The sequence below is a fragment of the Lycium barbarum genome, chromosome 3 (assembly GCF_019175385.1).
Source record: "Lycium barbarum isolate Lr01 chromosome 3, ASM1917538v2, whole genome shotgun sequence".
NCBI classification, from domain to species: Eukaryota; Viridiplantae; Streptophyta; class Magnoliopsida; order Solanales; family Solanaceae; genus Lycium; species Lycium barbarum.
The window spans coordinates 137,750,301-137,764,265 of record NC_083339.1 but is presented as its reverse complement, the minus strand read 5'-3'; the positions used below and the strand labels follow the sequence as shown (position 1 = coordinate 137,764,265).

The 13,965-nt window shown below is 31.9% G+C and overlaps 1 protein-coding gene across 1 annotated transcript; it reads left to right on the top strand.

Annotated features, from left to right (window-relative positions):
* Nucleotides 1-5,946: 5,946 nt before the first annotated feature.
* On the top strand, nucleotides 5,947-13,578 carry LOC132632867 (flavonoid 3'-monooxygenase). Its single transcript, XM_060348986.1, has 3 exons — nucleotides 5,947-6,433; nucleotides 10,474-10,929; nucleotides 12,648-13,578. Exons 1-3 carry the CDS (start codon nucleotides 5,984-5,986, stop codon nucleotides 13,287-13,289), a joined length of 1,548 nt encoding a protein of 515 aa, XP_060204969.1. The 5' UTR covers nucleotides 5,947-5,983; the 3' UTR covers nucleotides 13,290-13,578.
* The last annotated feature ends 387 nt before the right edge of the window (nucleotides 13,579-13,965 follow it).

Below are 13,965 nucleotides of genomic sequence, written 5' to 3'. Positions count from 1 at the left end.
GATGTCTTACAGTGATGGATTCAGAATTTTCACTCAGCAGTTTGAAAAAAATAACAAAAGCTAAATATAAAAAATAACATTGTCTCTAGGAATCAAACCTTGGATGTTGGAGTAAGGTTTGAACCCTCTAGATCACTTGAGCTAACCTTTTGTATTTATTTAGGATATTCAAAATTTATATATATACATAAATAAATAAAATCTATCATACATATACAGTGTAATTTTTTATCGAGGGTGTTCGGGTGAACACCCTCAAGCCCACCTAAATTTGCCCCTGATGCCTCGTAAATAAATGTTAAATTAATTAAGTATGTTTAAGTAATACAAGTTTATATGCATATACTCTCTCCATTCCAAAATAAATAAATTTTTGAGGTGTGACACACTCATTGAAAAATCTAATCAATCGCATTGATCAGATGGTAATTTGACTAAATTATTCTTTGTCTTTTCTCGATCTTTCCTTAAGGTTGAAATAGTGAGTCTTGAAATTTGGGCAAACTACGAGTATTAAAAAAAAAAAAAAGGCAACTTTAAAAAATTTAATTAATAATCTCTGGACTTTAAAATATTCGCTTATTTTTTACCAAAAAAAAAATCTCAAAAATTAATTTGCAAGTGGAAGGAATACATATATGACAATTATTAGTCTAATCAACCTGGAAACTTTCTTGAGCAAGCTTCGATGCCCTGCTCCGAAGAAGTTGTTGATTGGGATTGTTAGTATGATTTAAACACTGGGCGAGTTAAAATTTTACCGCAACATATATAGTAGTCGGTGACGCCATCAAAATATAGATTCAACGAATCTTCTACTATTGTAATAGCCGGCCAAGCTTATTTTTTCATAAAAATTTATTTATTCGAATAAGTGTTTATTTTTAAAAAGTAAGGCGTTTGTGAAAATAAGTGTTTTTGGGGTAGCAGAAGCTATTTTTCAGAAGCTAAAAGAAATAGTTTTTGTCCAAAAACATTTTTTTTAAAAGTACTTTTGAGAAAAATACACTTATAGCCTGTTTGGCTAAGTTTCTAAAATCAGCTAATTTTGAAAAGTGTTTTTTTTTAAAAATGCTTATAAAAAAAGTACTTTTGGCAAAAAGTAATTTGTGTTTGGCCAATTAATTTAAAAAGCACTTTTGAGCAGCAATTTATATTTGGCCAAGCTTTTAAAAAATGCTTCTAAGTGTATTTTTTTCAAAAGTGCTTTTCAAAAAAGTATTTTTGGGCAGAAGCTATTTTTTTAAGCTTTTGGAGAACTGCTTTTGCTACTCCTCAAAAAATATTTATTTTCTCCCAAAAGCTTGGCCAAACAACTCACTTTTTTAAAATAAGCACTTATTGGAAAAATAAGCACTTTTGGAGAAAAATAAACTTGGCCAAACAGGCTATTAGAAACACTTTTTTAAAAAGTGACCAAATACTAATTGCTGCTTAAAAGTACTTTTCTAATTAATTAGCCAAACACAAATAATTTTTTATCAAAAATACTTTTTAAAAAGTATTTTTTAAAAAAATAACAAAATAAATTAATTTTAAAAATTTGGTCACAGGCTATAAGTTTTGGTTACTGAAGTCTTCAGTAAGATATAGTAATGTGATTTCGGTTTTAACCAATGAGAGCAATAACTTACTAACGCGGTTATCCGTCCAGAAGTGACTGGACTGAAATATAAGTGTGGCTGGTGGAAAGACACGCATGTTAGTAACAATAACGACAAATTAAATAGCCAAAACTTATGTCCTTATAATTAATATTTAAATTAAAACGTAGCAACGTTTATGCTGATGGTCATCGTTTACTGTTTGAAAATTGTACTAGGAAGGACGAGAAATTCAAAATTAATAATTCCTTCGAATTAGAAGACTAAACGTAGGGCAACCGCTCGAATTGAATGAACGTGTTGTCCAAATATTATTGCAGTTATCTGCCTGCCTCCCGTGTTACCTAAATGGCACAAAGTTGGTAGAGTATGTGGTTCATACAAATTGCACTTTTTGGATATTTCAGATTCCAATAATTATAACATGCACAGACCAAGGAGCAGATGATTCCTTTTTTTTTTTTTAAATAATTATTGCATTCGAGGAAGCTTAGCACATCTTAATTAATTTTATGAATATGTGCTACTTTTGGCTGACATAAATATTAAATAACTCAATCCATCAAAAATTAAACAGATAGAAAAAAAAAACACTTAATATTTTAACTATGTATAGCATATTAGTTTGGCAGCAAGTAGCTAGGTTCTGTCAAGTCCATACTTTTTCAATAATTTGCTTGATTAATTACCCATTTTAATTCAATGATCTGTGACATAGTTAGTGATACTAACATTACTAACTGAACTGCCAAAGTAGCAAAAGGAACACATATATTCAATGAGCCGTAAGCTGAAAATAACTTTTCTTTGTCCTTTCTGCGGGAAAATTTCACACATGGACATACCACTATGACTTTTTTTTCCACCAAAATAGCTTAATTATGTTTTTTAATATAAAAGTCACATAATTTTGTCCTTACTAATACAAAAGTCACATATGCAGGAAAATTCAACTTTCGGTGGGTGATAATTTTTTACTATTTTATTTATTTTTTACTTTTTTATTTATTTTTAATTTAGTAACTACAAATTCAATTTAAAATCCAACCCGACTCAATCCAAAACTCATTTCCGACCGATAATAATCTATTACTCTTTTTTTAAAAAAATAAAATAATAAACAAATTCAATTAAAAGGAACCGCCAACCCAACCCCACCAAAAATCATATGCTGAAATTACAATATTAAAAGGGTCATGAATCTGAAAAAATTATTACTTCCATGCCAGTAGTAGTAACTATTAGTCCTTAAAATTTAGTTTCTTACTCCAGCCTTTTATGTTCCTTATTGTAAATCAAATTATAAGATATGCATCAACAACTTTATATTTTTGTTCCCCATCAGATACTTACTTCAAAGTAAATAATAATTTAAAGAAGGGATTTGAACTGCAATGATTGATCAGGTGAAATTTTGAAGTCTCTGATTAAAAATAAAATAATAATAATAATAATAATAATTTTATATTTTTATTCTTTTTAGATGAGGGAAGAATGTGATTTTATATTTTACTGGCAAAAATAATTGATATAGCATATGATATGCTTCTTATATATCAAATCTAATAAGAGTATTTTAGTTTTGTGCATATGAATTTTGAGAGTCGACGCATCACGAACACATGTAATATACTACTGGTTGACAACTTATTATGTCATTTTAGAATTTTCAAAGCACACCTACCACAATTCAAAACGAAAAATAAATAAATTATTCACACTCAATATTTATACTAAACAAAAAAATATATAAGATATATGTTTTTCATATAGTACTTTAATTCTTGCATATGAATTTTTGGTCGGGTCGGATTGGATCGGTTCTTTTTAATTGAATTTGTATTTATTAGACTATTTTTATTTTAAAAAAAGAGTAATAGATAATTACCGGTCGAATATAAGTTTTGGATTGAGTCATGTTGAATTTTTTAATTGAATTTGTATTTATTAAATTAAAAATAAATAAGATAATAGAAAAATTAAAAATAAATGACATAGTAAAAAATAATCACCCACAAGAAGTTTGATTTTTCGCTATATGTGACCTTTTTAAGAACAAAATTATGTGATTTTTGTGTTAGAAAATATAATTAAGTGATTTGGTGAAAAAGTGATCATATGTGAAATTACGCAGAGGATTCACGAGTCTATGTATATAATATGGTTCAAAGCAATTTGCCGTAGTTGACATTGTTTCGTGACCCTCCCCCCAGGAGCTCCCTCCTTGCTCCCTTGGTGACTCAAACTCGCAACCTTCGGGTTGAAAGTGGAGGGCGCTTACCATCTGAGCAACTCTCTCTTGTCGCAACGTAACCGATTAGCTAATAAGCATATGTAATAATCCATTGTTTCTACTTACTAGTGCCCCCCCTTAATTTTATCACTACCATAAGTATTTTTAGTGGCATTAAAAATGGGTGGTTTAATGCTTCAGATAAAAATAAACTTAACTTTCTCAATTTTAAGAAGTAACAACTAATTCTGTATACGGTAAAAATTAGATATATGTTAAACCGGTGAGATCAAAGATCGAAGGGAGAAAAGAACAAGAACGTGCATGAAGGCTCCCATTCTAAACCGGAGGAGTGTTTGGACCGGAGCAAAGGAAGGGCGTCATTTGGTCCGGTTCCCCCATGACCGGGTCGATCGTTGCCATTGATCTGTTTGGTCGAGGCCGTTAGCCCGTTTGATCATGGCCGGTGGTCCGGGAGATCCGTTGCGCGGTTGCCACGCGTCGATAGCGTCCTGCCATGTTCAACTGTCAATCGTACGGGTGTCAGATCGTACGGTCAACCTAATCCAACCTAACCCAACTCACAGCTTTTTCATTATTATTTTATTGTTCATGTTGTATGAAGCCCATGGGGCACTATTATAAATAAGGGGCATTGTCCTCCTCTGAGGGGGTTGGCTTCTGCATTTCCAAGAACTCTTGGAATAGCAATATATATACAAAATCTCCCTCTCATACGTCAGATTCGATCCATATTTGTTGTGCTTATTTCTTACGTTTCTCAAATCAAATAACGCTCACGTACTAGTAGATACACGAGTCTATAGTGAATCATTGATCATCAGTTGCTCCTTTATAGCATATTCTTATATTTCTTCTCTCTAACAAATAAGTACAAGATATAGCCACATATCTTATACCTCACCTACAATTTTAATTGATTATCCAAATTCGGGGTAAACAAATTCATCTCTTGCAAAGAAGAAAAATAAGAGAACTCAATGGAGAGGGCTGCCCCTCCATGACCAATGTTTCCGGGTTCGAGATCTGAATATAAAAAACTCCTTGAGAGTCCATTCTTGAATGGACCCTACATGATGTGAATCTGAATTAGTTGGCTCCAAAGCAAAAAAGAAAAAAAAAAAACTGAGAACTTTTGCCCTTCATTATTTGTTTTTTCATCGAGATAGGCGAGCGAATACAGTATTTAGCATAATTGTCAATGTCCCAAAGAAACAAGAGTGCAAAAATATATAGTAGGAACTTATTTTTTCGTTCTCCTCTTTCTTATTCCTAATTTTGTCACAGGAGTTGGTCAGCATAAAACCAAATTCTAGTTTCCAATCTAACAATGACCAAATATTTCATCAGTTCAGTTTCCCAAAAGAATAATTTAACCTAATTTAGCAAAGACATTGTTGGCAGAAATGCCGTATTCACTGACCAAACCGTCAAAAATACACTCACTGCAACTACCACCCTCGTGCTGCCAAAAAAAAAAAAAAGGAAAGCAAATTAAACTATAACATTACACTAAAAACTTAGTTGCACTTGACGTGAATATATGCTAAAGTATTTGATTATCACATCTAAAAATATAAATTCTATTTAAGAGAAACAATTTAATTTACTTAATTATATTACGCCCTTCACGTGCAAGTTTGATTTTTTTTGGGCAAGCATATGATTTTTTTTTTAATAATCAACTGTAGTGAGACTCGAACATGGAATTTTTGTCTGCTAGATGGCCGTACACTTCAATAAACCTAACTAATAAATGTGAGACACATGTTCTTTTTACACGCATTTATTACATTAACTATATTTAATTTAGTGATACAATCAACTTTGCTACACAAAGTCTTTTGTTCAGGTATTTTTTTATGACTATAGTAAAATATTATTATAGAGAACATATAATAGAACATAACATAAAAAAAATAAAAAATCAACTAAGTACTGTAATAAAATATTGTTATAAAAAATGACGGTTGAGAAATTTGACGGTATGTTTTCTCACTTTAGATTTCAACTACTAAAAGCTAGTAACTTGTTTAAGTGTGGACCCCTATTTATCTCTATTTATAGTCCGTGTAAACTGATATTTTTGTCAAACTTTTCCTTCTTACATTATACACATCACCAAATGGCAATCTTTTCTCTAATTCTATACACTATCCTTTTCTCTTTTCTTCTACATTTCATTCTCAGTTTATTTTTCCGTAAACGTTATCCATTGCCACTACCACCAGGTCCAAAACCTTGGCCTATAATCGGAAACATAGTCCATCTAGGTCCCAAGCCGCACCAATCAACTGCAGCCATGGCTCGAACTTACGGACCACTCATGCACCTTAAGATGGGTTTTGTGGACGTGGTGGTTGCAGCTTCGGGTTCAGTGGCGGCTCAGTTCTTGAAAACTCATGACGCTAACTTCTCGAGCCGCCCACCGAACTCTGGCGCGAAGCACTTGGCTTATAATTACCATGATCTTGTTTTTGCACCTTATGGACCTAGGTGGCGTATGCTCAGGAAAATTTGTTCTGTTCATCTTTTTTCTGCTAAGGCTTTAGATGATTTCCGCCATGTTCGCCAGGTTTGTATTTCTATTTTACACTTACATCTGCCAAGTTTTCTATTGTACTACTGCAATTGTCGAATTGATGTGACATAGTTTCACTTAGCAATAAAATTTAAGGACCCATCTGGCCATAAAAATACTCCCTCCATTCAATCTGCATGACACTCTGTCCATTTTAGTTAATCCTAGAAAGAATGCTGCATTTTTAAATTTAGTGATAATTTAATTTTAAATTTATTTTTTTACTTTTAATGAAATGATTTATAGCCACATAAATTTTTATGATTTATTTTAGACACGTTTCAAAAGTTTTTCTTCATTTTTTAAATTTCGTGTCCAATTAAATATTCTCATATAAAATAAGACAAAGGGAGTAGTATTTACTTTTTTCAGGGATGGTTTCTGACTTTATTTGAAAATTAGTGTTTAGTCATGTAAATTCTAATTCCAACTTAAAGTTGTGTTTCAAATTTACAAATCAATTTATAACTTGTTTTTCAACTCATTTTCACTTTGTTTAAATACAATTAAGTATTAGTATAATTCTAAATATTTTTTATAAAAAGTATAACCAAACACAATTTCATCTTCAACTCCAATTGCATAAATTCCAAATAGCATAAAAATGTTAGGAATCTATGGCCAAACACCGACTAAATAAGTAATGAAATTTTTGATAATTTGAAAATTCTTTTATTTTAAATATAATTAAGTAAATACTGGAACAGAATCCATAAACAACACCCGTACGGCGGCTATACTAAGGGAAAAAATCTTGTTAATTTGTATGAGGGGTCTTTTTCATCGTTCCTTTTTCTTCCCTTTTTTTTCCAGATATACTTGGGAAAGTGGATGCATGTTCTTTCCTTTCCGATATATTTACTGCGTACGCATGAGCATCATTGATTACTTTACGTGGCTGTCTTTTGTTAGATGTGGCATAACAGGTGCTGCTATACTTTCCATTTATTGATAGGAAAATGACTTAATGAAAGTCCCCATATATCTTATGAGAGTTACGTGCGAGACTCTAGCATTTTTACTGTATATTAACGTCACTTGAATTTTTTATTGGAAACTAAATCAATAATAATATGATGTGCCTTCTGTATACTTTGTAGCATTTTTCCTGTATATTAACGTCAAATTGAATTTTTTTGTCGGAAACCAAATCAATAATAATATGTGCATTTTTTTAACCTCTTTTACTATTTGACCATGATAAAATATATTGATTGATCTAAACATTGAGTGCGGAAAACTAATTAGATGAATAATCTATTTATTTAAAGGTTTTTCTTTTTGTTCACCTTCAGAAGTTTAAAGCATAGCTGTATAGGCATTTCTAATTTAGTAAAGTACTGCATTACAAAAGTTACTCTCTCTCAATTTGTTTCTCTTTTATTACGTCAACACTACACTCCATTTATTTATTCTTTTCTTTCTTTTTTATCCCAATTAAGTCAATTGTAAGTCAGCGCAAACACAGTAGTATAGAGATCCAGTCCAGTGATAATTGGTCCAGTAATATCCAATACAGTTACTGACATATGCCATGTGGCAACTTAACTAATTCAAGGTTGAGATTCATTCTGTTACTAAGCAACTAAAAGTGGAATGTAAGTAGGCGTTTGGCCATAGAAACAAAAAAAAAAAAAAATCACTTTTTTTGAAATTTTGAAGTTAGAATTGGAGTTGGAGTTGTGTTTGACCATAGTTTTTGCAAATAATATTTTTTTATTGAAATGTACTTTTTCAACAAGTTTTGGTTGTGAAAACAAGTTTTTTTTTGTTTTTCAAATTCCAAATACAACTTTAAGTTGTATTTGGAATTTTCATGGCCAAACAATAATTTTTGAAAAAAAAAAAGAAAAAAAATTCGGAAAAAAATGAATAATTCTTATGGTCAAACGGGTCCTAAATTTAAATAAAAAATTATAGGGGGGGGGGGGGGGGGGGATATGAAAAAAAATTATATGAAAATTTCATAGTAACGGCTGCTGTCTATATCACTGCATTTTTCTCTCACCCAATGAGGCACGTGGGCCCTGAGCGAATGTATGCATTAAAAATGGATCAAGTGAATTCATGGTGGCCCGATTAAACTCAGTATATTATGTATATAATTCTTAAAAAATATCTAATATTAACTGAAGGAACAAATAGTTAAACTGAATCGAGTGGAGCACTGATTAAATGTTGGGTTTAATTCTCTAAGGTTGTGGGATTAAACTCTACTAAATGCGCTTTTACGTCTTTTTTTTAAAACAAAAAACATTCTAAGGTAAACTTATATTCTTGAAATTCTGAATTCGCCTCAGCGTGGGCCTACATAAAAGTAAAGCCTCATATTTCTTTTGTAAAAGATTACGAATTCATCATAGGCATATATTTATCATTCTAACTAATTATTTCTATAAGTTTTATATTAATCTTAATTTTATTTCTATCTTTAAGACAATGAACATGCCATTTAAAAAATTTCATAGCTTCTTTGGACTTTAGAAGTAAATGGATGATTATAAGCAATTATTTCTTTTTTAAATAATTAAGGATTTAAACAATTTCGGATGAATCTCATTATACAAAAGCTTTTGTGTAAACAAATGATCATTATTCTTATCTTTTAACGTGTTATTTGTCAAGTTCCTTTTCCAAAAAAAATAGAGAAGACCAATTCCAAAAATTAAGAATTCAACTGCAATGGCAATAATAAGTTCGGAAAGGACATAGCTCATAACGTCATGGTAGGCGCACATGGTGCATTGGGTGAGAGAAATGCAAGGCACGGTGATTATAGACGGTCGCCGTTAGGATGAAATTTTTTTATATCACCACTTTTAGTTGTTTAGTACCAAAATAAATCTCAGCCTTGAATTAATTAGGTTGCCGCATGACATATATCAGTAAGCGTATTGAATATTACAGGACAATTGGCTTTGGATAAAGCTGCTTTATGGTGGGGTTTAAATTAATACTCCGTAGTCACGTTTTAGATAGGTTCTGCACTTTACAGCTGTAGTGCTTAATTTTTTCTTTTTTCTTTTTCGTCGGCTGCGGTGCTTAATTAGTTACTTCTTCCATCTCAAAATAAGTAGGCATTTGGCCATGAATTTTGAAATTATGATTTCAAACTTCAAATTATACCATAATTTTAAATTATAAATTATTCAAAAAGGTATAATTTAGGGTTTAAAATTATAATTTTAATTTTTTTAAATATAAAATTTAATTCATAAATTTATATTTTGTAAAAAAAAATCATAAGTTAATAGATATTTTTAACAATTACCCCCGTTAATCATTTATCAATCTCATTAACTTTCATTAAATTTTATTTATGTCTATCAACCTTTTAATTTTGTAAAAGAAGACCCTTAGTTTAATTTTATTAATTAAACTAAAATTTGATCAATTGATGTTATATTTTTAGAAAAGTCTTCTAGTATTAATTTTCAGTCGATTATTATGAATTACCGTATTAATTTTATTATGAACTATGACTTGCTCATTTGGTAAGATTGTATAGGAATTGAAAATGTTTTAATAATTTTCACAACTTATGAGATTTTTATATCTATAAGAGAAAATGCTCCTTAAAATATTCAAATTGCATGTCCAAACATAATTGGTTTCAAACCATGTCCAACCGAGGCCTGAGTGTCCCCAAAATACCTCTAATAAACAAAAATAATTTAATAAACTTCACATTATTTATTTATATTTTTAAATAAAATTAATGATTTTACTAAGCGAGATTGTGAGTACAAACCTGTGTATTTCCTTGATTATTCTCTCATAAATTTTCTCCTTGATTCGAGAGTCAAACGTATAGAATGATTTGGACCTCCGGTGACATATTTGATCGCCAAAAAAGTCTGGCGACACTTCGATATTTCGAATTGATCTTGATGAGGAAGATAGTATCTTGAATAATTCGAGATCCATATTATATTTATAAATTTCTTAATTTTTGCTAAATAGCACTTATTTTGGGACGGAAAGAGTACTAATGATTAACATATCTTTTAATGTTGGCCTAATTACAACTGCAGGATGAAGTGAGAACACTTACGCGCGCCCTAGCAAGTGCTGGCCAAACGCCAGTCAAATTAGGCCAATTATTGAACGTGTGCGCCACAAATGCCCTTGCGCGCGTGATGCTAGGTAAGCGAGTATTCGCCGACGGCACTAGCGGTATTGATCCACAAGCCGAGGAATTCAAGTCAATGTGTGTGGAAATGATGGTACTCGCCGGCGTTTTCAACATCGGCGATTTTATTCCGGCACTTGATTGTTTAGACATTCAAGGTGTAGCTGCAAAGATGAAGAAACTCCACGCGCGTTTCGACGCGTTCTTAACATCAATACTTGAAGAGCATAAGGGAAAGAGATTTGGAGAAACGAAGAAGGAACAAGGGGATTTGTTGAGTACGTTGATCTCTTTGAAAAATGAAGATGATGATAATGGAGGAAAGCTTACTGATACGGAAATTAAAGCTTTACTTTTGGTACGCTTCCTTTCCTTAAGCATATTACTCCCTCAGTTTAATTTTGTTTGTTTGGTTTTGACGAGTATAAAAGATTTTTGAATTATGTCCTCTTAAATTAAAGAGACTAGAATGTATTAAAATATCATTTAATTTTATGATTTTAAACATGTCACGTGAAAAGTTAAAATTTAAAAGTTAGACAAAAAAAGAAAAAACATTCTTACATTCTTTTTTTTTAAACGGACTAAAAAAAGAAAGCAAAACAAACATCTCAATTGTCTTAACAATTACTCTCTCAAATTATACATCTGAAAGGTGCAATCAATAATTGTTCTCAGTTCCATGTTTCATCATGGAGTAAAACTACTCGCTCTCCCTTTTAAAATGTAATTACTAACTTAACTTTGTGGGGAAATTAAGAGCGAAGTGACCTCTTTACTTATGGAACGAAATGTGAGGTTATTTGTAGGAGTACAGTTAATCAGTTTAAGGCAAAAAATTAGTAATGTGGGAGTCCCAATTTATACTATGATATTTGACTATTTTCTTTTTTTAGGCTTTGAAACAATGTTTAATAAGTCAATCTTACCATTGTTCTCGATTTTCAACGATATAAGTTTGAATTTCAGAATGTTACGTGTTATCTTGAAGTTTTACTTGTTTAGTCATGCTACGAGAAAAAACATCATCTCACTTTAATATTACAAACTTAAAATATTCTAGAAGTTTGACTATTTATCAATTCAAACTCTATGAAAAAAATTTTAAAGTTTGAATTGATAAAGATTTGAATTTCATGAATTATTCTCAGAGTTTTAACTGAACATTTGAAATTCCAGAATTTTTTCATAATCCATCACAAATGTGTTAGTGTTTCACTTTTCAAAGCCTTGTGTTGGAGTTGTTTCGTACATTAGCAACGAGTATTCTTGTCCAAATATTATTTCCGCCTCAAAATTGTTATTGCTCAATAAAATTTCAAAAGTACTAACAAACCATCCAAAATTTGGCTATCCGAGCTAATTTTTACCTAGGGCAAGCGTTACCCGCTAAAATTTCGACTGCTCCATTCTCCCCCATTTAGCATTTTTTAACCGGCTAAGATTTCTACCGCCTTGCCATGTCCCATTTAGGATTTTTTTCTTCCCACAATTCTGCCTGCCCCATACCATCCCGACAAACCCCTGGCCTATTAAACTAGTACTGTTGTTATAATGTTGAGGTGAATGGTAATGGATGCAACAGCTACCGTAATTTTTTATTGGATTTATTGATGAAGAAAGTTGCATGTTATATGATTTAAGGCGACTTACTTAATAGTCCAACTGGGCCTGAATATGTCAGATGCTGCCTGCATTTGTATTTGAATTACCGCAGTTGTGATGGTGATCTCCAGGAATAATTCGTACTGGCATTTAATGGGCGTTTGAATATAGATTAAGTTGAATTTAAAAGAAAAACGAGAAGTTGAAGTTAAAAAATAGTCTTTGAAGGTTGAAGTTGTGTTTGTACATGCATTTCACTTGAAAAAAATATTGAAGTTGTGTGAGTGAACTTTTTTTTTTTTTTTCACTTTGATTAGTTTTTCAATTTTGAAAAATTCAGCTCCAAAAAATCATTGCCAATGCATAATCAAACAATATTTTAAAAAATGTTTCTGAAAAGAAGAAAACCAATCATGTTCAAACGGCCTTAATTTGTTTTCATTTTTTTTATTTTTTTGTGAATTACTGCAGAACTTGTTTGTAGCTGGCACAGACACTTCCTCTAGCACAGTGGAATGGGCCATTGCAGAGCTTATTCGTAACCCAAGAATACTGGCCCAAGCCCAACAAGAGATCGACAAAGTAGTTGGAAAGAATCGGCTCGTTATGGAATCTGACCTGGCCCAATTGACATATTTGGAAGCCATAGTTAAGGAAACCTTTAGGCTTCATCCATCAACTCCTCTCTCCCTTCCTAGAATTGCATCCGAGAGCTGTGAGATCAACGGTTACTTCATTCCAAAGGGCTCAACGCTGCTTGTCAACGTTTGGGCCATTGCTCGTGATCCAAATGAATGGGCTGATCCACTTGAGTTTAGGCCTGAAAGGTTCTTGCCTGGAGGTGAGAAGCCCAAAGTTGATGTGAAAGGAAATGACTTTGAAGTAATTCCATTTGGTGCTGGGCGTAGAATATGTGCTGGAATGAGTTTGGGTATACGAATGGTCCAGTTGATGACTGCAACTTTAATTCATTCATTTAACTGGAATTTGCCCAGTGGACAATTGCCAGAGAAACTAAACATGGAGGAAGCATTTGGGCTGACCTTACAACGGGCTGATCCGTTAACGGTGCACCCAAGTCCTCGCTTAGAAGCCCAAGTATACGGCATGTGAACAGGCCAATTGCAGATAACATGTGGGCTGAATGTATGATTAGTCGGGCTTTTAACACATCTGGCCACTCAGCCGAAAATAATTACAGCCGCTAGCCTATATACATAAGCTATCTGCTTAATATACAAAAATATGCATTTGTTGCGTATTATTTTGGTGAGAGGCTATATAGTGTAAAAATCCCTAATTATCCTCCATATCCTTTCTATTTCATTTAAGCTTCTAGTTTAGTAACTAGTTTGTACTGAAAGATAAACCTTTGTCAGAATGAATATGCTGTTATGTGTTTCTTCTTCTTGTTATGGTCAATAAAGAATTTGTTATCAACCTGAAATTCTTTTTTGCATTAAGCATATACAACGATAAATTTTGGTATTGTCACTGTTTTGCTTATGCAAATTGAGTATTGTCTGTATTTGCTGATGGTATTGTGTATATTGTGATATCAATATGGCCCCATGGACTGCCAGAGAGTGCTACAATTAAAGACATATATTGCCCTGAACTAAGGAAAAACAATGAAAATAATGTGTAAGTTGATTGGGGAAGCAATTAAAGAATGCAGCGAGCCGGAGAATCATAAAGATCACTTGAATTGGTATGAATAAGGATCCCCTCTTGTATCAGAATACATAATTTGCAACACCAGAATTTCTATCATTGGAAAACAATGTAG

What these genes read in the sequence shown, in the direction of transcription:
- LOC132632867 (XM_060348986.1), top strand. Translation starts at nt 5,984, where the DNA reads ATGGCAATCTTTTCTCTAATTCTATACACTATCCTTTTCTCTTTTCTT. An exon ending in ATTTCCGCCATGTTCGCCAG is followed by an intron (nt 6,434 to 10,473) that starts GTTTGTATTTCT and finishes TTACAACTGCAG; the next exon opens with GATGAAGTGAGAACACTTAC. An exon ending in AAATTAAAGCTTTACTTTTG is followed by an intron (nt 10,930 to 12,647) that starts GTACGCTTCCTT and finishes GAATTACTGCAG; the next exon opens with AACTTGTTTGTAGCTGGCAC.